This window comes from Mobula hypostoma, chromosome 2, assembly GCF_963921235.1.
Source record: "Mobula hypostoma chromosome 2, sMobHyp1.1, whole genome shotgun sequence".
NCBI lineage: Eukaryota > Metazoa > Chordata > Chondrichthyes > Myliobatiformes > Myliobatidae > Mobula > Mobula hypostoma.
In genome coordinates this window covers 159510160-159536692 of record NC_086098.1, presented here as the reverse complement: position 1 = coordinate 159536692, position 26533 = coordinate 159510160, and the positions used below count along the sequence as shown (strand labels likewise).

Below are 26533 nucleotides of genomic sequence, written 5' to 3'. Positions count from 1 at the left end.
CGAGGAGCAGATATGGGGACAGATTCAGGAACGGTGTAATAATAACAGGATCATCATGGAGGAGATTTTAATTTCCCAAATATTGATTGGTATCTCCCTAGAGCAAGGGGTTTAGATGGGGTGGACTTTGTTAGGTGTGTTCAGGAAGGTTTCCTGACACAATATGTAGTTAAGCCTACAAGAGAAGAGGCTGTACTAGATGTGGTATTGGGAAATGAACCTGGTCAGGTGTCATGGCTTTCAGTGGGAGAGCATTTTTGAGATAGTGATCACAATTCTATCTCCTTTACCATACATTGGAGAGGGATAGGAACAGACAAGTTCCGGAAAATTTTGATTGGAGTAAGGGGAAATCAGGCAGGAACTTGGAAGCATAAATTGGGAACAGATGTTCTCAGGCAAATGTATGGCAGAAATGTGGCAAATGTTCAGGAGATATTTGCGTGACGTTCTGCATAGATATATTCCAATAAGACAGGGAAAGGATGGTAGGCTACAGGAACCATGGTGTACAAAGGCTGTTGAAAATCTAGTCAAGAAGAAAAGAAAAGTTTACAAAAGGCTCAGAAAACTGGGTAATGATAGAGATCTAGAAGATTATAAGGCTAACAGGAAGGAGCTTAAGAAAGAAATTAGGACAGCCAGAAGGGACCATGAGAAGTCCTTGGCAGACAGGATTAAGGCATTCTACAAGTATGTGAAGAGCAAGAGGATAAGACGTGACAGATGTTACGTACCCCGTAACTGGGTTGCCAAACCAGCAGAAATGGATCACTCAGTTGGAGTCTGGAGTACTAGAACTAAGAAAGTTTTATTAAAGAAACAAGCAACACAGTAATCGAAAGGATAATAAATGCAACAATTCAACAATGATAACCACACATGTGCACAGAATTAAGATAACAGCATCAATCAAGCTCTATCGTTGTCTAGGGGTAAATGACCAATTTCAAAATGACTCAAAGTTCAGTCCAGTTAGTAGTTCAGTTCGCAGTAATCGTTGCCATGGCGATGGACAAGGTGGGGGAAGAGAGACATAGAATAGGAACAACTGATCATTCAGAACGGCTTCACTCACAGACCAGCGAGATGGCTCACAAACAGCTTTTGGGCGGGTCCTTGGTGATGTCACCTGAGGTCACCGACTGTGACCCCTCCTCCAGATGCGGTCGATCCTCTGCAGTGAACCCGGCACCCAGGCAAGGGCGGACACACACCGGGTTCCCGCTGATCGTACCTTTCCACCCTTGTCGTTGTCTGGTACTTCTCATCCACTCGTGAGAGGCACACCGCTTCCAGGGTCTCGTTACCTCGGGTGGCGTGTGTCCCTGTCTTAGCGAACCTGTCCCTTTTTATCCCCCTGCTGGGGCATCGCCTGTCCATCACTTCAAACAGTTCAAGCTTCAAAGAGGGGAGCCGCTCCAGACAGCTCTCTCTCCCACATTCCTTCATTACACATCTCCAGACGCTGCTCCATTGTTCCTTATCTCTCCTTCCCCTGAGGGCAGGTGGCAGACCAACTGCTGATGCCACTGATGCTAGCCCAGGCCAGCAAACATCTTAATTTTATGTGTATTCTCGTAACACAGAATAGGACCAATCAAATGTGACAGTGGAAAAATGTGTATGGAACCGGAGGAGATAGCAGAGAGACTTAATGAAAACTTGGCTTCAGTATTCACTACAAAAGGTATCTTGGCAGTTGTAGGGATAACTTGCAGCGGATTGAAAAGTTTCAGCATATAGACATTAAGAAAGAGGATGTGCAGGAGCTTTTGGAAAGCATCAAGTTGGATAAGTCTCTGGGACCAGATGAGATATACCCCAGGCTACTGTGGGAAGCAAGGGTGGAGATTGCTGATCCTCCGGCAATGATCATCATCAATGAGGATGGGAAAGATTCCAGAGGATTGGAGGGTTGCAGATGTTGTTCCCTTATTCAAGAAGGGAGTGAAGATCACCAGGAAATTATAGACCAGTGAGTCTACTTCAGTGGATCGAGAAGATCCTGAGAGGCAGGATTTATGTACATCTGGAGAGGCATAATATGATTAGGAAGAGTCAGCATGGCTTTGTCAAAGGCAGATCATGCCTTACAAGCCTGATTTTTTGATGATGTGACTAAACACATTGATGGAGGTAGAACGATAGATGTAGTGTATATGGATTTCAGCAAGACATTTGATAAAGTACCCCATGCAAGGCTTATTGAGAAAGTAAGGAGGCATGGGATCCAAGGGAACATTGCTTTGTGGATCCAGAATTGGCTTGCCCACAGAAAGCAAAGAGTGGTTGTAGATGGGTTATATTCTGCATGGAGGTTGGTGACCACTGGTGTGCCTCAGGTATCTGTTCTGGGACACCTACTCTTTGTGATTTTTATAAATGACCTGGATGAGGAAGTGGAGAGATGGATTAGTAAATTTGCTGCTGACACAAAAGTTGGGGGTGTTGTGGATAGTTTGGAGGGCTGTCAGAGGTTACAGTGGGACATCAATAGAATGCAAAACTGGGCTGAGAAGGTAAGTGTGAGGCAGTTCAATTTGGTAGATAAAATAGGATGGTAGAATATAGTATTAATGGTAAGACTCTTGGCAGTGTGGAGGATCAGAGCGATCTCAGGGTCCGAGTCCATAGGACACTCAAAGTTGCTGCACAGGTTGACAGTGTGGTTAAGAAAGCATACGGTGCATTGGCCTTCATCAGCCATGGGAATAAGTATAAGAGCCAAGAGGTAATGTTATAGCTTTGTTGGACCCTGGTCAGACCCCACGTGGAGTACTGTGCTCAGTTCTGGTCACCTCACTACAGGAAGGATGTGGAAACCATAGAAAGGGTGCAGAGGAGATTTACAAGGTTGTTGCCTGGATTGGGGAGCATGCCCTATAGGATGAGTGAACCTGGTCTTTTCTCCTTAGAACAACAGAGAATGAGAGGTGACCTGATAGAGGTATATAAGATAATGAGAGGCATTGATCATGTGGATAGTCAGAGGCTTTTTCCCAGGGCTGAAATGGCTAACACGAGAGGGCACAGTTTTAAGGTGCTTGGAAGTAGGTATAGAGGAAATGTCAGGGGCAAGTTTTTTACACAGAGGTTGGTGAGTGCATGGAATGGGCTGCCAGTGACAGTGGTGGTGGCGGATATGATAGGGTCTTCTGAGAGACTTCTGGATAGGTACATGGAGATTAGAAAAATACAGGGCTATGGGTAACCCTAGGTAATTTCTAAGGTAAGGGCATGTTCGGCACGACATCGTGGGCTGAAGGGCCTGTATTGTGCTGCAGGTTTTCTATGTTTCTATGTTTCCACCTGTCCTTCCTCCACCCACCTGTCCTTCCCCCATTGTTCCACCTGTGATACCCCCACCCTTCTCCTGTGCATCACCCACCCCTCAACCTGTTATTGCCCCACCCTTCCACTGGTCCTCCCCCACCTCTCCATTTGTCCTTCTCCCACCCACCTGTCCTCCCCCTACACTTCTACCTGTCCTTCCTCCGCCCTTCAGCTTTCACCCCCACTCCTCCACCTAGCCTTCTCCTCACTTCCACCTGTCATTCTCAAACCCCTCACCTGTTCCTCCCCCACCCTGCTGTCCTCTCCATCCCTCAGCTGTCCTTCCCCATCCCTCACCTGTCCTTCCTCCACTCTTCACCTTTCCCCCACCCCTCCATCTTTCACCTCACCTCCACCTGTCATTCCCAAACCCCTCACCTGTTCTTCCCCCATCCACCTGCCCTCTCCCACCCCTCTGCCTATCCTTCCCCCAACCCCACCTGTCCATCCCCCACCATGTTGTCCTTTCCCCTATCTGTCCTACTTCCAACCCTACACCTATCATTCATTCACCCTACATCTCTCCTTCCCCCACCCCTCACCTCCTTCTCCTACCCACCTGTCGTTCCCCCACCAGTTCATCTGTCCTTGCCCCACCATTCAGCTGTCCTTCCCCCACCCATCTGTCCTTCCCGAGTCCTCACCTGCCCTTCCCCCCACCCCTCCATCTGTGTCTTTCCCCCACTACTCCACCTGTCCTTCGCTCACCTCTCACCTGTCCTTTCCCCACTACTTGCCTGTACTTCCCCACCCTTCCGTCTGTCCTTGCCCACCCATCTGTCCTTCCCCCACCCACCAGTCCTTCCTCACACCCCCACCTGTCCTTCCCCCACCCCTACCTCTCCTTCCCCCACCCACCTGTCCTTCCCCCACCCCGCCACCTGTTCTTACCCTACCCTCACCACTCCTTAATCCTACCCCTCCATCTGTCCTTCCCCCACCCACCTATCCTTCCCTGGCCCCTCACTTGTCCTCCCCCACCCCCACCTCTCCTTCCCTTGCCCACTTGTCCTTCCCCATCCCTCCACTTGTCATTCCTCTGGCCAGCCTCAGGGTAGCTTGGCTCGCTGTCATCTAGGAAAGCAGCCCTCGGCCCCACCAAACTGGGTAATTAGTTTGTGTGGATGCTGTGTGATGTACCCCACCCCGCCCAAATAACAGACAATACACCAGATACGATTAAATAATTTACAGTTTATACATATTACTGGAACTATATAATTAATAGAGAATAAAATATAAAAGGAAAATAAAAAGCACCACACTTATCAAAGTTCAATCTCTTCGTGCACAAACAGTTGGAGCTCAGGACCCTCCTTCTTCACCCTGCGACCCCTCGGACCACCTCGACCGGCCGCCTGGGACCAACAACAGTGGTCGACCAGACACTCCACATGAGTTCGTCTCTATCTCCTCTCCTCGCCGAATGCCCCGCTCGGCGTCCGAGCCCGTTAGCGGACTCACAGCACCTGGTCCATCCTCTGTCTCTTTCTCTCTTCCGTCTTCTGCCCCAAAACCCCGCGCATACAATATCTTACAGACACACCAAAAGCATAACAACTATACTAATTGGTTCGTAACATCTTCTTATCAGTAACGTGATCCAAACAAACTGCTAGCGGGAGGACTTTCTCAGCAGTTAACATACCAAAGAAGCCTTTTCAATTATAACATAACAAAGAAGCCATTTTAATTAGACTACGCAGTGACATAAAAAAAAGAAACCCCTTACACCTCCATACTTCCACTTGCGCTTCCCCCACCACTCACCTGTGTTTCATCCACCCTCCCGTCTTTCACCACCACTCCACCTTTCCGTCCCTTACTCCTCACCTGTCCCCCCACTCTTCCACCTGTCCTTCCCCCACCCAGCTGTCCGTCCCCCCACTGCTCCACCTATCCTTCCCCCACCCCAGACCTCCCCTTCCTCCAGCACCTGTCCTTTCCCTGCCCATTGTCTGTCCTTGCCCCACCCCTCCACCGCTCACCTCTACTTCCCCACCCCTCATCTGTCCATTCCCCACCACTCCACCTGTTCTTACCTCACCCCTCACGTCCTTCCCCAACCCCTAACCTGTCTTTCCCCACCACTCCACCTGTTCTTCCCTCACTTCTCACCTGACCTTTAACCTGCCCTTCCCCCACCCACCTGTCCTTTCCCCCACCCACCACCTGTCCTTCCCCCTCCACCTGCCCTTTCCCCACCCCCTGACCTTTCCCCACCAACCTGTCCTTCTCCACCCCTCACCTGCCCTTCCTCCACCCTCACCTGTCCTTCCACCGACCTGTCATTTCTCCAACCCTCCACCTGTCCTTCCCCCAGCTCCCAGCGTCTTTCCCCCACTCTTTTACCTGTCCTTCCCCCTGCCCTGACCTGTGCTTTCCCACCCAACTGTCTTTTGCCCACCCCTCATCTGTCCTTCCCCCCACCCTTCCAGCTGTGTTGACCCCTTCCCTCCAACTGTCTTTCCACTCGTCCGGCTGTGTCAGCGTGGGTGAAGTTTGGGACTGGAGTGGGTCCGCTGACATAGCGGTATCTCCCCATGTCTATTGGGTGACGCAGGGCAAGTGTATTGGTGCCTCGAACCCCTGTCGTTCTCCAGTCACCCCACGCTGAGTTTATTGCACAAACCTGGCTGTATTTCCTGGTTTTATTATTAACTGTAAATCGGAGAGGAAAATAAAAAGAAACCACACCTGCCGAGATATAAAGAGACTCTTGTGCAATGTTTGGAAACCTCTGCTTCTCTCCAAGTATTGGTTTGATAGTCGGCACCTGTGCAGCGAAGCGACGATGGAGAACACCACCCCGCCAGTAAACAGTGACACCGGATCAGGAAACTCGGTGGCCGTTAACAACCCGGCCGACATCTCTGTCATTGTCATCTACTTCCTCGTGGTCCTGGCTGTAGGAATTTGGGTGAGTCTGGGCCAAATCCCCGCCGCACGGTTCACCAAAGACCTCTGACGTATCGTTTTATAATGTCTGTAAAACTATTCACTTTGATTAAGTTAATTGAGTGATTTTACACCAGTGATCATTTGAGTACACCGTACATTCAAAATCTATTGATTCTGCTGTTATTTGATATCTCCCAAACATCACCGCTGCCTAAGTTGTTGACACTTCGTTTTCCCCACTGGTTTTTAAACTCTTAAAACTTATGCAGACAACTTCCTGAAGGTCGTCCCCAGCTACAGCTGGCTGGTCTAGGAGTACCCTTCCGTGGTAAGGGAGGGCCCCTCTCTCTCCGCCTCTGCCCCCAGCAGCGCACCTCCTGATTTCAAGGCAGGGAAGTAAAAGGCAGAAGTGAAAAGCAGGAGAAGGGGAATTTGTGGTCAAAGTGAAATAAGCGCAGAAAGGGGAGGTAGAGAAAGAGGGGAAGAGAGAGAGAGAGAGAGAGAGAGAGAGAGAGAAATAGTAATACATAAAATCAGTAGACATCAGTAGACACAAGAGATCCTGCAGATGCTGGAAATCTAGAGCAATACATATAATGTTCTGTGGGGGCTCAGCAGATCAGGCAGCGACTGTGGATGGGAGTAAACAGTCGATGTTTCGGGCCAAGACCCTTCATCAGGTCTCTGTATAAAAGCAGTAGAAATCCAAATCTGACTCACTGCAAACTCCCCAAACTCTCCATCTCCTGCTGGTCTCACGGCTTCAGATAGCCTTTAGCTCTCTCTGCCCCAGCATTTATCTCAACCCGTATCTAACTGCAGATTGCTGATGGCCTGTTGGATGAATCTATGAATCTTCTCCATAGTTTGCCTGGCTGAGAGGGGTTACAAGGTTCCACCTATCAACCCCCCACCCCCCCAGCTTCTCACTTCATCCTCACTGCTCTACCCACCCACCTTCGTATTCTGGCTTCTTCCCTTTTCTCTTCAGTCCTGATGAAGGGTCTCAGTCTGAAATATTGACTCTGCATTCCCTTCCATAGATACTGCCTGACCCGCTGAGTCCTCTGTGCGTGTAACTCTGGATTTTGAGCGTCAGCAGAATATTTTGTGTTTGTGAAGATGGGATAAAATGGAATTTTTAGGTAGAGGGTGTTAGGAGTGAAATGACCCTCCAGACAGACAGGTGATGGTACAATCCACACGGGGAGCTGAACGAGAACTAGAGGAGACTGAAGAAGCTGGAATCTGGAGCACACATACGTAATCTATTGGAGAAGCTGAGCATCTCAAACAGAATCTGTGTAGGGGGTGTGGGGGTTGTCAGGACTAGATAAGTGCGTAAGAGAGATTTTGTGATGGGAAGGAAAAGAGATAGAGAGTTGTCCAAAATGCCCGAGAGGGCTAAGAGGGTTTGCATTTCTCCGATGGGAATCACAGGCCTGTGGTATAGAGTCATAATCACATTTAATCACTGAAGAAATAAGACGAGAGTCAATAAAGAAATAATCAATTCTTGAATAGGAATGATAAACATGTGAAAAAAAAGAAAAATCTTTTTCCTGAGGATGCAAAAAACGCCAAATGTCCGTTGACCCAGAATCAGAGAGGAATGAATTAATCAAAGTTGCAGATTTATTAGGTAAGGTCCGTAGAGGAGCCGAGCGGTCCAAAGCTGGAGATAAACAGGTATTAAGATCTCCGCCCCAGATCAATGAAAACTCATTCAAATTCGGGAACTGATTGAACAATGATTTATAAAATTCCGGACAGTCCATATTGGGAGCATAAACATTAACCAAAACTACCTTTTTATTAAATAGTAGACCACTAACCAGTAGAAATCTACCATTCGGATCAGAGATAATATCATGTTGTATAAAAGTAACTGAAGAGTCTATAAAAATAGAGACGCCTCGAATCTTAGCGTTAGAGTTCGAATGAAACTGTTGTTCCTTCCAGAATTTAAAAAAACGTGATCTGTCCCCCCTCCGCACATGGGTCTCTTGTAAAAATAAAATTTGTGCTTTAAGTCTCCGGAACACTTTAAAAACTTTTTTCCTTTTAATAGGATGGTTAAGACCATTAGTATTCCAGGAGACAAAATTAATAAACCCTAAAGTCAACCCGCAACAAGGAGGATTGACGATAGGCTCGACCCACGAACCCGGAAAGGGAACAGAACAAATAAGAGATACCGGGAAGGAGAACGCAACCAATACTTCAATAGTATACATAGCCCTAGAAGAAAAAAACTAAAACGTGAAGCCCCTCCCACCACCCCCCACCCCATGACGTCAAGGCTAAATCTAACACAGACCAGCCAGAAAGAAGCAAGCACTAAAACTACCCCCATGACTTCCGATAGACACTCCCTAAAAAAAAGTGTAAATATAAAAAAGATCAGCTAGTTATAAAACAGTAAAAGAACAAAAAAAGTAAATCAATTAAAACAAACACTTAATATAACAGAGAAAAAGCCAGAAAATATAAAAAAAAACCACAACAAACCCCAGAACCTATGAATAAACAAAAAAAGAAATGAAATTATTAACATAAACTAGTTATGAAAAGCTACAAAAAAAAGTAGATTTAAAAACTACAAAATTTAAGGCCTCAAAGGAAATACGTAGAATGATGCTGAGGGAATAACCACCCAGAATCCCCTGGGAAAAAGAAAGGAATGACGCAGATAGAAAGAAAGTTTAGCAACCATATTAATTAATCAAAAATAAACTTTTCTGCCCATATAAGGCAAAAAAAAATTAAGGCCGACAAATTCACAACCTCCGATCAAACGGAGATAGTTAAAAATTACGATTAAGATGTTGAAGGTGAAAATTGATCCAGATAACTCTGGGCATCCGATGGAGATTCAAAAAAACGGAGGGCTCCATCCAACGTACGAATCCTTAGACGTGCTGGGTAAAGCAGCGCTGGTTTTAAATCCATCTTGTAGAATTCCGACATCACAGATCTGTAATGAACCCGCTGATCCCGAATTGGTTTGCTGAAATCCTCCACAAATCGGAGCTTAAAATCCAAAAAATCAATGTAACCTTTAGATCGAACGTAACGAAACAGTTTCTCCTTGTCTTGAAAGTAATGAAAACGTAAGATGACATGTCGAGGTTTATCTGACTTAGACGAGTATGATGGAACTCTATGAACACGATCCAGTAACGGTGGTTGGTCAGGAAATACAGTAGGAAATGCATCTTTTAAAAGTTGAGAAAAATACTTCATAGGGTTATCAGATTCAACAGCTTCACGCATCCCAATCATTCGAAGATTCTGCCGTCGCATTCTGGATTCTAAGTCAGAGTTCTTAAAGGCCAGAAAGTCAAGTTTCTTCTACATTACATTAATTGTTTCTTCGATTTTCTCCATCTTGAGTTCATTTTGTTGCGTGGATTTTTGAAGATCAGATATAGCCGACTGATGTTCCGTAATAGATGTTTGTATCTTATCGATTGAATCGGCAATTTTCTGGAAATTAATTGAAATTTCCACACGAATCAGCTCCGTAATAGAGGTTGAAATTTCCCTTTGAATTAGATCCGATATAGCTTTCAAAGTCACCGGTGGTTCAGTCGGAGGAAAATCGGTACCTTTCGGTCTAACCGGAGGTTTGCCATCCTTCCCGTTTTTCCCATTCTTAGACATAGCAGACCTTAAAAGCATCCGATTATCAAAGAGCCCAATTTATTTCAAAATATTGTAAAAGTCGATGCCTTAATGGTTAATTAAAATATAGCTGATCATAAGAAGAAAAACTCAGAGGTAATGGAGCAAGTCAAGAACACGACTTCACTCCATGAGCTCTACCGAAAGTCCCCACGTCATTTCTTAGTTAAAGGTCCAAAACTGTTCACAATACTCCAAATGTTGTCTGACTAATGCCTTATAAATCCAGTTGCTGGCTGAAATCAAAATGTTTATGTGATATTCCTTGCTAGTCTTGAAATGTATCAGAGCCAAGTGCAGTTCTACTGAGGTGTAAAGATGGATCTTTCCTGTCATTCCTCTTGTATGACAGGGACTGCCTTCAGGGTTTTCATTAACAAGTGTTTTCAGGATATTCTTGAGTCACGTCTCTGATTACAAATCTGCACAATAATTCATCCTGCTCTTTGGGTCATTCTCTTAGACAGAACTAGGTTAACAAGCCAAATAACCTTATAGTATGTTCTTAGATAGTATAAACTTAGATAACATGTTTATTGAATTATTCATTCAAGTATAAACAACAGACGGCCTCAGAGTAACCTTATCAAAGAAAGTTTTACTAGCAAGCCACATGAGATAACAGAATTGTAGAATTTGAGGTACAACTTAAAGGGAAAATTGGGAGCTGGATAGGTGTGGGTGCCACACTGTTGCACACGTCAAGTTTCTGCCTCATAGCTATAGTGGCCTGGGTTCAATGCTGAACTCGGGGGCTGTCTATGTGGAGTTTGCATGTTTTTCCCAGGTGCTCTGGTTTCCTCCCACATCCCAGTTATGTGCGGTTGGTAGATTAATTAGCTACTGTAACTTGCCCCTAATGTGTGAGGGAGTGCGAGAATTGGGGGGGGGTGGTTGGAGTTAATGTCCCTTTGAGAGAGAATAATTACAGAGATATAAAGGAGGGAAAGGGATGGAGGAGATTGTCCTGGGAGCTGGTACAAACTCAATAGGCTGACCGTCTTCCTGTGGTGAAAGAAATTATGAAAACTCAAATTCAAAAATGGCTTTGGCTTGATTCAGCAGCAACATTTACATACTCTGGTGTCTTCAGGCCTAATCTAACATTTCAATGATGTTTTTATGCAAAAGTCCAATGCAAAAGCCTGGGTCAGTTCTATGTTTTATTTATATTTCCCTCCACTGCTGTATTTCCCCTGGTGTAGGTGGCCAGTGGGAGAAATGGTACAGGGGAGAGAGAATAGTTCTGTGGAAATGAGATTGGTGGGTTTAATCTGTGGGTTAGCATTGATTTAATGGGCCCACTGGCCAACCTGCGTGATTCTGAGATACAAGGAAGTGGAAGGGAGCTTGGTGTTCAGGGCCTGGCCTGCTGGGGTGTTGCTAGGGGTGTGTAAAGGTGTGTCAGTCCCTCAGAGGGTCAGGGCCAATGGGAGAGAGTACAGGTAGAGAAGAGAGAGAGAGCAGAGAGAGAAAGATTGAGAGTGGGAGAGAGACACTGTGGAGGAATGTGGAGTAAAGGACATGTTCTTTAACACTCATTGTGATAGCTGGTCAAGACCAGGAGGACAGGACTTAGACTGCCCCAGGGCACTGGTTGCTGACTCCCTCAGTCCACCCCAGGGGAGCAGGCTGTGAACAGGTCCGAGCTCCCACAAGGCATCCCATTCCCCAACACTCACCATTATCCTCACTGCTGCCACTACCAATACCCACCCCACATGTAGGTGCCACCCTCTGATTCCTCACTTTCAATGGCCAACACTCCCTAATCCATGAAAAACTGATCTCCGTAAACACGAGGAATTCTGCAGATGCTGGAAATTCAAGCAACACACATTAAAGTTGCTGGTGAATGCAGCAGGCCAGGCAGCATCTCTAGGAAGAGGTACAGTCGACGCTTTGGGCCGAGACCCTTCGTCAGGACTAACTGAAGGAAGAGCTAGCTTACTAGATGACCTTTGAGAGGGATATAAAATGATGAGGGTGGATGGTCGTAGATTTAAAAGGGACCTGAGGGGAAAGTCTTTCATGCAGGGAGTGGTGTACAAGTGAAACCCGCTGCCAGAGCTGAAGATAATTACAACTGAAATGTTTAAAAATATTTACCGGTACACGGACAGCGACTGATTTATTTTAATTTAGAGATACAGCTCAGAATAGGCTTTTCCAACCCTTCGAGCTGCACCACCCAGCAACCCCTGACAACCCCATTTAACCCCTATTTAACCCCAGCCTAATCACAGGACAATTTACAATGACCAATTAACCTACCAACCACTGAGTCTTTGGACCATGGGAGGAAACCAGAGCACCCGGAGGAAACCCTCATATTCCATGGGGAAGATGTGTAGACACTTTACAGAGGACACCTGGTTGAACTCCCCAAGTCGTCACAGCACTGCACTAACCTCTACGTTACCATGGTATGCATCATGAGGGAGGTGGGCCAAATGCAGGCGGGTGGGACGAGCTTGGACAGATATCTCAGTCGGCATCAACAAGTTGGGATGAAGGGCCTGTACAACACTATGTGACTATGACTAGGGTCCATTCACCCATCAGGTCCATGCTGGCTCCCAGGCAGGAAAAGTCAATATCAAAGTCGAGTTTATTATCATATGTAAGAACGCGAGTGCACAGGAACCATGAAAAACCATACTTGCCACAGAATCACAGGCACAAGGCATTCACAAGTGCAAATATGCATTATACAATTAGAACAATGTGCAAAGTGGTCAGAGTGTTGAAATACTGAGGTGGTGCCAGTTAGTTCATGAACCAAGTGGTTGAAGGGAAATTGCTGTTCGTGAACTGGTGGTTTGGAACTAAAGGCTTCTGTGACGCCTCCTGCAAGTTGATGACATGGCCTGGATGGTAGGGATCATTGATATGGATGTTGCCTCTTGAGGCAGCATCTCCTGTAGACACCACCACCACAGACCAGGAGGTGGTTGCTTGGAGAGGAAGGAGGATGAGAGGTGACTTGAGAGTGGTGTACAAGATGGAAAGAGACATAAATCAAATGGATAGCCAGAGACTTCTATTCCAGGGTGGAAATCAGTAAAATGAGGGGGCATAATTTTAAAGTGATTGTAGGAAAGTATAGGTGGGATGTCAGAGGTAAAGTTTTATACACAGAGAGTGGAGGATGTATGGAACATCCTGCCAGGGTGGTCATAGAGGCAGGTACCACTTGCATGATATGAGCTGGTGGTCGTAGGTGGTGATAGAGGCAGGGAAATAGCCTCAAGATTCGGGGGAGTAGATTTAGGATGGAGATGATGAGGAACTGCTTTTCTCAGAGAGTGATGAATCTGTGGAATTTTCTGCCCAGTGAAGCAGTGGAGGCTACATCAGTAAGTATACTTAAGACAAAGTTGGACAGATTTTTGCATAGTAGGAGAATTAAGGGTTATGAGGAAAAGACAGGTAGGTGCAGATCAGTCATGGACAGATCAGCCATGATCTTATTAAATGGTGGAGCAGGCTTGACAGGCCAGATGGCCTACTCCTGCTCCTATTTCTTATGGTCTTATGTTATAGATACATTAGGGGAATTTAAGAAGCTCTTAGAAAGTCACATGGATGATAGAAAAACAGAGGGCTATGTAGGACGGAAGGGTTAGATTGATCTTATAGTAGGTTAAAAGTTGACAAAACATCATGGGCTGAAGTACCTGTAATGTCCTGTAATGTTCTATGTTGTATGTTCTCTGTTCTATGGTAGAAACAAAGAAACATAGAAAACCTACAGCACAATACAGGCCCTTCGGCCTACAAAGCTGTGCTGAACATGTCCTTACCTTACAACTACCTAGGCTTACCCATAGCCCTCTACAATCCTTATCCTAATCGGAAGCTACAATCCTTCCACCTTCTGGAATTGCAGCCTCTCAACCCTCTCCAGTGTCCTGAACCTCCCTGATCAGATCCGTACCATTGGTGGACATGTCTTCTGTTCCCAGGGCCTTTGGCACTGGACACCCTCCCTAAAACTCACCATTACCCAACACCTGCCTCCCACTGTCAAGTGCTGTCTGAATGTCCCAGTGAAGCACGGTGTGAAAGTTACTGTGTTAAAAGAGCAATATCATAAAACCCCAAATTTCCCAGGGAGTGCTTCCTGGCCTGCTGAGGAATCCTAGCATTTCCTGTTTATTTTTATCTCAGTTATCTGCCATCTGCAGTATTTTGCTTTCTGGCAAGCACAAGTTCTTGTTGTTTATCCTCACTGCCCCCCTGCAGGAGAGAGTCTTTAAGCCCACTACTGATTGGCTGATGCTTCCTCTGTTTTACCTCAGGCTTTCTAATTGGAGAGATGTGTTAGACCAATGGGAGTACAGTTCCCATACTGACCCCCCCAGTCAGATAACCTGTTACCAGTAACCAGGTTGTGAGTGTTTGGACTCTCATTGCCCTGGTAACTGTTTTGGACAACTGCTTACAAACTGGAACTCATGCTAGGAGGCCTTTCAACAATCTCTAAGAGCAACACAAACAGAACAGAGCTTCTGAGTTAGTGGTTCCCTGTGGTAGACAAAGGAACAAGCAATGGTTTAAAGGGTTGCAGCTTCAAGTTCCTAGGTGTCAACATCTCTGAAGATCTATCCTGGGCCAAACATATTGATGCAATTACAAAAAAGGCATGACAGTGGCTATATTTCATTGTGAGTTTGAGCAGTTTTGATATGACACCAAGCACACTAGCAAATTTCTACAGATGTACTGCGGAGTGCATTATAACGGGTTGTATCATAGTCTGGTCTCTATACCACAGCACGGGATTGAAAAACAGCCTCAGAATGTTGCAAACTCAGCCAGCTCCATCATCAGCACCACCCTCCTCAGCACCGAGGACACCTTTAAAAGACGATGCTTCAAAAAGGCGGCATCATTACGGGCCCTCATCACTCAGGACATACCCCCTTATCATTGATACCATCAGGGAGAAGGTACACGAGACCGAAGACACACACTCAATATTAAAGGAACAGTTTCTTTCCCTGTTATCGGGTTTCTGAACACCTCACTATTTTTGGCTCTCTTTTTGCACTACTTATTTAATTTTATAAATATAACTATAAATTATATATGCATATATTATATATTATGTCTTTTCTTTAGAATTGTAATTCATAGTTTTTATATATTACATTGTACTGATGCCACAAAACAACAGATTTCACAGTGATATTAAGACTGGCTCTGACTCTGATTCCAATCCCACTCTTTGTTCGTATGTTTTGTACACTTGTATATGTTGTATAGCCCATTAAAAGCTTTGTAATCAGTAATTCTTCTGACATTCTGGGACAGCTGAGCCTTTTAAGGCAAGAAGGGGCAAGTTGCGTTGCAAAGTGCAGATGCAGTGTGAGGTTACATTGCAATAAGAATGGCTAAATCCAAAGCCAGTCAAGTTGATTGTCATATGCACAGGTAGATGCAGACACAGGTGAGCAGTGAATAGCTTCCTGGCGGTAGCCTCACAAGCACGTAGCATCAGATAAGCAGCATTCACAAGACAAATGTAAACTAGACATCATTTTCATAAGAGGGGACACAATCAGAACCAAAATTGCAATGTCTATTTTAGTGTAAAGTGATTGAAGTGGTCAGTAATTTTGCAAGTTGGTTCACAAACTGAATGGTTGATCGCGAAGTAACCGTTCTTGAACCTGGTGGCATGGGACTTCAGGTTTCTATACCTGCTGCCAAATAGGAACTGTGAGAAGATGGCATGGCCTGCGTGGTGGGGATCTTTGGTGATAGAAATTGCCTTCTTGAGGCAGCACCTCCTATAGTTACTATCAATAGTGCAGAAGGTTGTGTTTGTGATGTATTGTGCAGACTACACTACTTTCTACAGCTTCTTACCGTATGAACCTACACATTTGAAACCCAGACCCTGGCTTTCAACTGTAGAAGTTTGTTAGCATGTTTGATAACAAGCTGAACCTTCTTAACTTTCTAAGAATGTAAAGATGGTGGTGTACCTGCCTTAGAATTGCAAACCCCAGGACAAGTCATCAGATATGTTAGCACTCAGGAATATAAAGCTGAGGGCCCTTTCTATCCCAATGTAGATTCACATGAATCAGAATCAGAATCAGAATCAGGTTTATTATCACTGGCATCTGACATGGAATTTGTTAACTTAGCAGCAGCAGTTCAACACAATACATAATCTAGCAGAGAAAAAAACAATAACAAATAAAAATAATAATAATAATAATAAATAAACAAGTAAATCAATTACGAATATTGAAGATTTTTTTAAAGAGCAAAAACAGAAATACTGTATATTAAAAAAGTGAGGTAGTGTCCAAGGCTTCAATGTCCAGTTAGGAATCGGATGGCAGAGGGGAAGAAGCTGTTTTTGAATCGCTGAATGTGTGCCTTCAGGCTTCTGTACTTCCTACCTGATGGCAACAGTGAGAAAAGGGCGTGCCCTGGATGGTGGACATCCTTAATAATGGACGCTGCCTTTCTGAGACACCGCTCCCTGAAAATGTCCTGGGTACTTTGTAGACTAGTGCCCAAGATGGAGCTGACTAGATTTACAACTTTCTGCAGCTTCTTTCAGTCCTGTGCAATCGCCTCTCCATACCAGACAGTGATGCAGCCTGTCAGAATGCTCTCCACGGTACATCTGTAGAAGTTTGAGTGCATTTGTTGACGTGCCAAATCTCTTCAATCTCCTAATAAAGTATAGCCTCTGTCTTGCCTTTTTTATAATTACATCAATATGTTGGGACCAGGTTAGATGCTCAGAGATCTTGACACCCAGGAACTTGAAACTGCTCACTCTCTCCACTTCTGTTCCCTCTGTGAGGATTGGTATGTGTTCCTTCGCCTTACCCTTCCTGAAGTCCACAATCAGCTCTTTCACCTTACTGCTGTTGAATACTAGGTTGTTGCTGCAGCACCACTCCACTAGTTGGCATATCTCACTCCTGTACGTCCTTTCATCATCACCTGAGATTCTACCGACAATGGTTTTATCATCAGCAAATTTATTGATGGTATTTAAGTTGTGCCTAGCCACACAGTCATGTGTATATAGAGAGTAGAGCATTGGGCTAAGCACACACCCTTGAGGTGCACCAGTATTGATCATCAGTGAGGAGGAGATGTTATCACCAATCCGCACAGGTTGCGGTCTTCCAGTTAGAAAGTCAAGGATCCGATTGCAGAGGGAGGTACAGAGGCCCAGGTTCTGCAACTTCTCAATCAGGATTGTGGAAATGATGGTATTAAATGCTGAGCTATAGTCATTGAACGGCATCCTGACATAGGTGTTTGTGTTGTCCAGGTGGTCGAAGGCCGTGTGAAGATCCGTTGAGGTCGTGGGAAGGTGAGATCGGAATGGGAATTTCACCACCAATGATCCTTGACACCAGCAAGAGAGAACTGGAAAAATGTTGCAGAGAACCATGATTTAATACACACCTGAGAAAATGCTCTGGTAATTTAAGTTAATGCTACTAAAGGGTAAGGCTTTCAAAGGAACAACCACTTTGGCTTCATGATTCAAGGATAACTTCAGTTTCCTTGTGAGATCATTAACCAACTTCCCTATGGACCAGAGTGAGTTAGAATCCCTATATAACACTAAAAAGTCTCAAAATTAAACAAATAACTTTCCTGGGATGCTGCTAAGGTATATTGGTAAGTCTGTGCAATTCACAAAAATGCTGGATGGACTCAGCAGGAAATTCTGTGTACTTGTGGGGCAGGGATGGTGAGTACAATGACATATCACCATGAGCATGTGTCCCACACATCACACATTACTTGTGTCTTGGAAGTGACTTCATTAATGTTGCAGCTCCCTCCACAACAGCACCGTTTCCAGACATCAAGTGGGCAGCTGCCCCCACCTTCTCGGGTACCTCCTATATCTAATAAAGTGGTTACTGACTGTATGTTCATGGCCTTCTGCTGCTTCATTCAATGTGCTGTGTGTTCAGAGATGCTCTTCTGCACACCAGTGTTGTAACACATGCTTATTTCAGTTACTGATGCCTTCCTGTCAGCCTGAACCAGTCTGGCCATTATCTTCTGACATCTCCTCATAGAGGCAAGGGGAGAAAAAAAACCAGAGGACATGGGTTAAGGGTGAGGGGGCAAAAGTTTAAAGGGAACATTAGGGGGGGCTTCTTCACACAGAGAATGGTGGGAGTATGGAATGAGCTGCCAGACGATGTGGTAAATGCAGGTTCTTTTTTAACATTTAAGAATAAATTGGATAGATACATGGATGGGAGGTGTACGGAGGGATATGGTCCGTGTGCAGGTCAGTGGGACTAGGCAGAAAATGGTTTGGCAAAGCCAAGAAGGGCCAAATGGCCTGTTTCTGTGCTGTAGTTTTTCTATGGTTTCTATTATGAAGCCAAAGTGGCTGTTCCTTTTAAAGCCTTGCCCTTTTGTAATATTAGCTTGTAATTACTGGAACATTTTCTCAGGTATGTATTAAATCGTGATTCTCTACAACATTTTTCCAGTTCTGTCCTTGCTGGTGTGTTTTCTTGTCAAGGATCCTTAACAAGGCATTTTCAGCCACTGAACTGCTGCTCATTAGATGTTTTTTGTTTCTCACACCACTCTTTATAAATTGTAGTGACAATTGTGTGTGAAAGTCTCAGAAGATCAGTTTCTGAGATACTCAAACCACCCCATGTGGCACCAACAAACATTCCACAGTCAAAGATCACATTTCTTTCCCATGCTGATGTTTTATCTGAACAACAACTGAACCTCTTGACCATGTCTGTATGTTTTTATGCATTGGGTTGCTACCACATGATTGGCTGATTAGGTACTTGCATTAGCAAACAGGTGCACAGATGTACCTAATAAAGTGGCTACGGAATGTAGGGAGGAGCAGTAAGTCTGAACTGGATAAAAGAGAAGATTGAAAAATTTGTTTGAGCTAATTGGGAAGATAGAAAGATGCCATTAAGCTAGAAAGAGTAAAGAGGAGGATGTTGCTAAGACTAAGTTATGGAGAGAGATTGAGCAGGTTGAGACTCTTCACTGGAGCTTGGGAGAGGAGAAGTGATCTAAAGATTGTATGAAATCTTGAGGGGTGTCAATAGGATGGATGCACACTCACCTTTTTCCCAGAGCTGGGAAAACATACATGAGAGAGCAGGGGCTTAGGGTGAGATTTAGATCCATTTATTTATCACATGTACATCGAAACATATAGTGAAATGTGTCATTTGTGTTAAGAACTGACACAACAATCTAAGCTCACAAGTGTTGTCATGCACTCCAGCAGCAACATGGGCCAATAGATTGATTCTGCTCCGATATCTTATGGACATTCCCACCATGTCCATAGAAAAACACCAGCAACAACAACAACAATGGGACAACAATTCCCTCCCTCCCTCCCTCCCACGCAGCACAGATTATTTTTTGGGATCTTTTTAAATAATCAGATTGATTTCTTCCAGAAATGTGTTGCTTTCACATCCTTAGGATGTTGAGGAAGGGGTGCCAGCTGGACGAGGAGGGTGTACGTATCCCAAGGTCCCTGTCCACCTCTGAACGTGAGCTTGAGCAGTGTAAATGTGACACAACTTGTTTGTTCTCCTGAAGCATTGTGATTCAGGTGATAACTCAATCCGCAAGTCCAGAGGCACTCTTCTCCTCTGCAGAGGGTGCAAATGACAATTTAGCCAGCACCCAGGGGTGGAGCTCTACTTTCTGGCAAGGATGGTCTTGCCTTCTTGTGTTGGGAATAGGACAAACTGGGTGGCAACAAGCCAGCACAGACATGAGGGGAAGTTAGGGGGATGTTTGAGGGTGGTAGAGTGGAGGACTCCAGCTGTTGTCTGTGAGCTGATGGTGTCAGCCTGGAAACTGAGAAGAGGAAAAGGGAGAGATCAGACTGGCATGGGTTGTGGAGATGGGAGTAAGGGGTTAGAGGTTCGGGGAATTGGGGAAGTGGCAGCTGACATCGAGATGCGGAGTAGGGATCAGTAATAGCATCAAGGAGGGTAATTGGTGGGTTTGGCGAGGTGTGGGGAGTGGGTTGCCTTGTGGGACTCACACCTGTCCATAAGTAGAACCACATGAGACAGCTCCCAGTGTCTCGGGATCTCCCAATAGGCTCCCCCCTCCCCAACATATCTGCAAGTGCTGCTCTAACCTTCTGTTTGCATTTTGGTGTCACTCTATTTATACATGATCATCCAGTAAGAAGAGACGATATCAATAAACTTTATTCTGGGGCTGGCAATGATAGTCCTGGAAGTGGGTCATGGAAGGTCCTGCCTGGGTGGACTGCCTAGCGATGCTCCGGGAGTATCTCTGAGCCTGGGTAACCATCCAGAGGGAGCATGTGGTGTCCGTGGGTACCATAGAGCAATTCTGGGATTGCTGGGCACCGTAGGGATAAACACCATCCTTGACACAGATGAATTTAGTTTGCATTAGTAATTGTGTTAATCACTGCATGGTCTATGAGTTTGTTGTAGAATTTTGTAGCGTAGGAGAATTAAGTTTGTAATAAAAGTAGTTTTGGAAAAAAAGGAGCAAAGTGGTCCATGTTCTCCTGATGGCAGCTGCCTGAATGACCAAACTAGAGAAAGCCAAATGTGAAATTTCCTCAAAGTGAAATCAATGTTCCAGTATACCAGACTGAAAACGACATCAAAGGGTCCCATCTGCATTTGAGAGTTTCCAGCAGTAACAACTGCTGTTCCTGTTTCCACAGGCGATGGTGCAGAGCAACCGCGGCACTGTTGGGGGCTTCTTCCTTGCGGGCAGGAGCATGAGCTGGTGGCCGGTAAGGAGACTTCCCTTCAACCTCACAGGTCTGCGATGTCAGAGAGAGAGGAGTTCATATTACACTGGGAGAGAAAAGGGGCAAGTTAATTTCACAATGGGAGAGAGAAAAAGAGGGCTGGTGTATAACTGTGGGAGAGAATGTGTTCAGGTATCACTGGGAGACAGAGGGTGAGGTAGCACTGGGAGAGAGAGGGTGAGATATCACTGGGAGAGAGGGTGAGATATCACTGGGAGAGAGGGGGTGAGATATCATTGGGAAAGAATGTGTTCAGGTATCACTGGGAAGCAGACGGTGAGGTAGCACTGGGAGAGAGGGTTGAGATATCACAGGGAGAGAGAGGGTGAGATATCATTGGGAAAGAGGGTTTGAGATATCACTGGGAGAGAGGGTTGAGATATCACTGGGAGAGGTGGGTGAGGTAGCACTGGGAGAGAGGGTTGAGATATCACTGGGAGAGACGGGTTGAGATATCACTGGGAGAAAGCAGGTGAGATATCATTGGGAGAAGAGGGTGAGATATTATTGTGCAAGGCGGGGTGAGGTATCACAGTGGAAGAGAAAGGGGGTGAGATATCACTGTGGGAGAGAGAGTGGGGTAACATCATGGGAGAGTGAGGGGATGAAGTATCACTGTGGGAGAGGGGAAGGAGAACACTGGGAAAGAGAGGGGATGAGGTATTGCTTTGGGAAAGAGGTGTGAGATATCACTGTGGGAGAGAGACAGGATGAGGTATCACAGTGGGGGAGAGAGAGAGGGTGAGGTATCACAGTGGGATGGAGAGAGGATGAGGTATCACAGTGGGAGAGAGAGAGGGGTTGGGGTATCACTGTGGGAGAGAGAGAGGGTGAGGTATCACTGTGGGAGAGAGCGGGAGGGTGAGGTATCACTGTGGGAGAGAGGGGTTGGGGTATCACTGTGAAAGAGAGTGAGGTTGAAGTATCACTGTGGATTTATTAGCCCAGCTAAATGAATTTCGATCACTGCTTCATTCTACAAGCTGTTGAACTTGTTCCCCCTGTACAGTGCACTTAAAGGCAATGCCCCTAATCACGTCCTTGACTGGTCAGCAGACATGGCCAGGGAATTTGATGACACCAAACAAGATCTTTCTAACGTGACCCTACTGGTGCACCCTCTTCCCAACACACCCATAGCCATTACTACTGACACCAACACACCCATAGCCATTACTACTGACAGTAACACACCCATAGCCATTACTACTGACACTAACACACCCATAGTCATTACTACTGACACTTCAGACAATGCTGTGGGTGCTGTGCATGAACAGTTGGTCGGAGGCGTGTGGCATCTGCTCACCTTCTTCAGGTGGCAGCTCTGTCCCCGCAAAAGAAAGTACAGCATTTCACAGCAATAGTTAACCACGAACCCCTCAGGGAAAAGTACTGCCATGGCTGACTGCCTCTCACAGCCAGCCGTTGACACCATACACATCGGGGTTGACTATGCCGGCATGGCAGCTGAACGAGCTACTGACCCAGACATCCAGGCTTACCGAACAGCAGTCACAAGCCTGCGGCTTGCTGACACTAAGTTCGGGGAACCTGGGGTTTCTCTCCTGTGCGATTTCTCAACAGGTGGCTCCTCACCAACTGGAGGAGAACTGTGTAGGGTAATGTAATTGGTGGAATTGTACATAATTCACAACCACAAACTAGTGATACCACACCCCACTCTCTCCCACTATGCTACCTCACACCCCCTCTCCCACAGTGATACCTCACCCTCGCTCTGTCACACAGTGATACTCAGCCTGCTCACACAGTGAGAAACCACCCATTCTACAACAGTGAAACCTCACCATCACTCCAACAGTAATATCTCACCCACACATTCCCACAGTGATTCTTCACACCCTCCCACAGTGATACTTCACCCCCTCACTCCCACAGTGATACCTGTCACAGAGAGAGAGAGGCTGAGGTATCACTGTGTTGGGGGGGGTGAGGTATTAACTGTGGGAGGGGGGTGAGGGATCACTGTGGGGGAGAGAGGGTGAGATATCACTGAGGGCGGGGGTGAAGTATCACAATATGAGTGAGTAGGGGTGAGGATTCAAAGTGGGAGTGAGTAGGGGTGAGGTATCACAGTGGGAGTGAGTAGGGGTGAGGTATCACATTGAGAGTGAGTAGGGGTGAGGATTCACAGTGGGAGTGTGTAGGGGTGAGATATCACAGTGGGAGTGAGTAGGGGTGAGGATTCACAGTTGGAGTGAGTAGGGGTGAGGTATCACATTGAGAGTGAGTAGGGGTGAGGATTCACAGTCGGAGTGAGTAGGGGTGAGGCATCACAGTGGGAGTGAGTAGGGGTGTGGGATCACAGTGGGAGTGAGTAGGGGTGAGGTATTACACGGTGTGAGTAGGGATGCGGATTCACAGTGGGAATGAGTAGGGGTGAGGATTCACAGTGGGAGTGAGTAGGGGTGAGGTATCACAGTGGGAGTGAGTAGGGGTGAGGTATTGCACGGTGTGAGTAGGGGTGCGGATTCACAGTGGGAATGAGTAGGGGTGAGGATTCACAGTGGGAGTGAGTAGGGGTGAGGTATCACAGTAGGTGTGAGTAGGGGTGAGGTATCACAGTGGGAGTGAGTAGGGGTGAGGTATCACAGTAGGAGTGAGTAGGGGTGAGGTATCACAGTGGGAGTGAGTAGGGGTGAGGATTCACAGTTGGAGTGAGTAGGAGTGAAGATTCACGGGAGTGTATGGGGGTGAGGTATCACATTGGGAGTGAGTAGGTGTGAGGTATCACAGTGGGAGTGAGTAGGGGTGAGGATGCACAGTCGGAGTGAGTAGGGGTGAGGATTCACAGTGGGAATGAGTAGGGGTGAAGATTCAAAGTGGGAGTGAGTAGGGGTGAGGTATCACAGTAGGAGTGAGTAGGGGTGAGGTATCACATTGAGAGTGAGTAGGGGTGAGGTATTACACGGTGTGAGTAGGGATGCGGATTCACAGTGGGAATGAGTAGGGGTGAGGATTCACAGTGGGAATGAGTAGGGGTGAGGTATCACACTGGGAGTGAGTAGGGGTGAGGTATCACAGTGGGAGTGAGTAGGGGTGAGGATTCACAGTTGGAGTGAGTAGGAGTGAAGATTCACGGGAGTGTATAGGGGTGAGGTATCACATTGGGAGTGAGTAGGAGTGAGGTATCACAGTGGGAGTGAGTAGGGGTGAGGTATCACATTGAGAGTGAGTCGGGGTGAGGATTCACAGTCGGAGTGAGTAGGGGTGAGGTATCACAGTGGGAGTGAGTACGGGTGAGGAATTGCACGGTGTGAGTAGGGGTGCGGATTCACAGTGGGAATGAGTAGGGGTGAGGATTCACAGTGGGAGTGAGTAGGGGTGAGGTATCACAGTAGGAGTGAGTAGGGGTGAGGTATCACAGTGGGAGTGAGTAGGGGTGTGGGATCACAGTGGGAGTGAGTAGGGGTGAGGTATCACAGTAGGAGTGAGTAGAGGTGAGGTATCACAGTGGGAGTGAGTAGGGGTGAGGTATTGCACGGTGTGAGTAGGGGTGCGGATTCACAGTGGGAATGAGTAGGGGTGAGGATTCACAGTGGGAGTGAGTAGGGGTGAGGTATTGCACGGTGTGAGTAGGGGTGCGGATTCACAGTGGGAATGAGTAGGGGTGAGGATTCACAGTGGGAGTGAGTAGGGGTGAGGATTCACAGTGGGAATGAGTAGGGGTGAGGATTCACAGTGGGAGTGAGTAGGGGTGAGGTATCACAGTCGGAGTGAGTAGGGGTGAGGTATCACAGTGGGAGTGAGTAGGGGTGAGGGATCACAGTGGGAGTGAGTAGGGGTGAGGTATTGCATGGTGTGAGTAGGGGTGCGGATTCACAGTGGGAATGAGTGGGGGTGAGGAATCACAGTGGGAGTGAGTAGGGGTGAGGTATCACAGTAGGAGTGAGTTGGGGTGAGGTATCACAATGGGAGTGAGTAGGGGTGAAGATTCACAGTCGGAGTGAGTAGGGGTGAGGTATCACAGTGGGAGTGAGTAGGGGTGAGGATTCACAGAGGGAGTGAGTAGGGGTGAGGTATCACAGTCGGAGTGAGTAGGGGTGAGGTATCACAGTGGGAGTGAGTAGGGGTGTGGGATCACAGTGGGAGTGAGTAGGGGTGAGGTATTGCATGGTGTGAGTAGGGGTGCGGATTCACAGTGGGAATGAGTGGGGGTGAGGAATCACAGTGGGAGTGACTAGGGGTGAGGTATCACAGTAGGAGTGAGTTGGGGTGAGGTATCACAATGGGAGTGAGTAGGGGTGAGGATTCACAGTCGGAGTGAGTAGGGGTGAGGATTCACAGTGGGAGTGAGTAGGGGTGAGGTATCACAGTGGGAGTGAGTAGGGGTGTGGGATCACAGTGGGAGTGAGTAGGGGTGAGGATTCACAGTGGGAGTGAGTAGGGGTGAGGAATCACAATGGGAGTGAGTAGGGGTGAGGAATCACAATGGGAGTGAGTAGGGGTGAGGTGTCACAGTAGGAGTGAGTAGGGGTGAGGTATCACAGTGGGAGTGAGTAGGGGTGAGGATTCACAGTGGGAGTGAGTAGGGGTGAGGTATTGCATGGTGTGAGTAGGGGTGCGGATTCACAGTGGGAATGAGTGGGGGTGAGGAATCACAGTGGGAGTGAGTAGGGGTGAGGTATCACAGTAGGAGTGAGTTGGGGTGAGGTATCACAATGGGAGTGAGTAGGGGTGAGGATTCACAGTCGGAGTGAGTAGGGGTGAGGATTCACAGTGGGAGTGAGTAGGGGTGAGGTATCACAGTGGGAGTGAGTAGGGGTGTGGGATCACAGTGGGAGTGAGTAGGGGTGAGGATTCACAGTGGGAGTGAGTAGGGGTGAGGAATCACAATGGGAGTGAGTAGGGGTGAGGAATCACAATGGGAGTGAGTAGGGGTGAGGTGTCACAGTAGGAGTGAGTAGGGGTGAGGTATCACAGTGGCAGTGAGTAGGGGTGAGGATTCACAGTGGGAGTGAGTAGGGGTGAGGTATTGCATGGTGTGAGTAGGGGTGCGGATTCACAGTGGGAATGAGTGGGGGTGAGGAATCACAGTGGGAGTGAGTAGGGGTGAGGTATCACAGTAGGAGTGAGTTGGGGTGAGGTATCACAATGGGAGTGAGTAGGGGTGAGGATTCACAGTCGGAATGAGTAGGGGTGAGGATTCACAGTGGGAGTGAGTAGGGGTGAGGTATCACAGTGGGAGTGAGTAGGGGTGTGGGATCACAGTGGGAGTGAGTAGGGGTGAGGTATTACACGGTGTGAGTAGGGATGCGGATTCACAGTGGGAATGAGTAGGGGTGAGGATTCACAGTGGGAGTGAGTAGGGGTGAGGTATCACAGTGGGAGTGAGTAGGGGTGAGGTATTGCACGGTGTGAGTAGGGGTGCGGATTCACAGTGGGAATGAGTAGGGGTGAGGATTCACAGTGGGAGTGAGTAGGGGTGAGGTATCACAGTAGGTGTGAGTAGGGGTGAGGTATCACAGTGGGAGTGAGTAGGGGTGAGGTATCACAGTAGGAGTGAGTAGGGGTGAGGTATCACAGTGGGAGTGAGTAGGGGTGAGGATTCACAGTTGGAGTGAGTAGGAGTGAAGATTCACGGGAGTGTATGGGGGTGAGGTATCACATTGGGAGTGAGTAGGAGTGAGGTATCACAGTGGGAGTGAGTAGGGGTGAGGATGCACAGTCGGAGTGAGTAGGGGTGAGGATTCACAGTGGGAATGAGTAGGGGTGAAGATTCAAAGTGGGAGTGAGTAGGGGTGAGGTATCACAGTAGGAGTGAGT

The 26533-nt window shown here is 46.9% G+C and overlaps 1 protein-coding gene across 1 annotated transcript in view; it reads left to right on the top strand.

Annotated features, from left to right (window-relative positions):
• The window catches only part of slc5a1 (solute carrier family 5 member 1), a 186800-nt gene that overhangs the window by 5352 nt on the left and 154915 nt on the right, over nt 1-26533 (top strand). Inside the window, exons 2-3 of the mRNA XM_063069286.1 lie at nt 5955-6256; nt 20654-20725. Coding sequence (XP_062925356.1) covers nt 5955-6256; nt 20654-20725 — 374 coding nt within the window. The remainder of the gene's footprint in view (nt 1-5954; nt 6257-20653; nt 20726-26533) is intronic.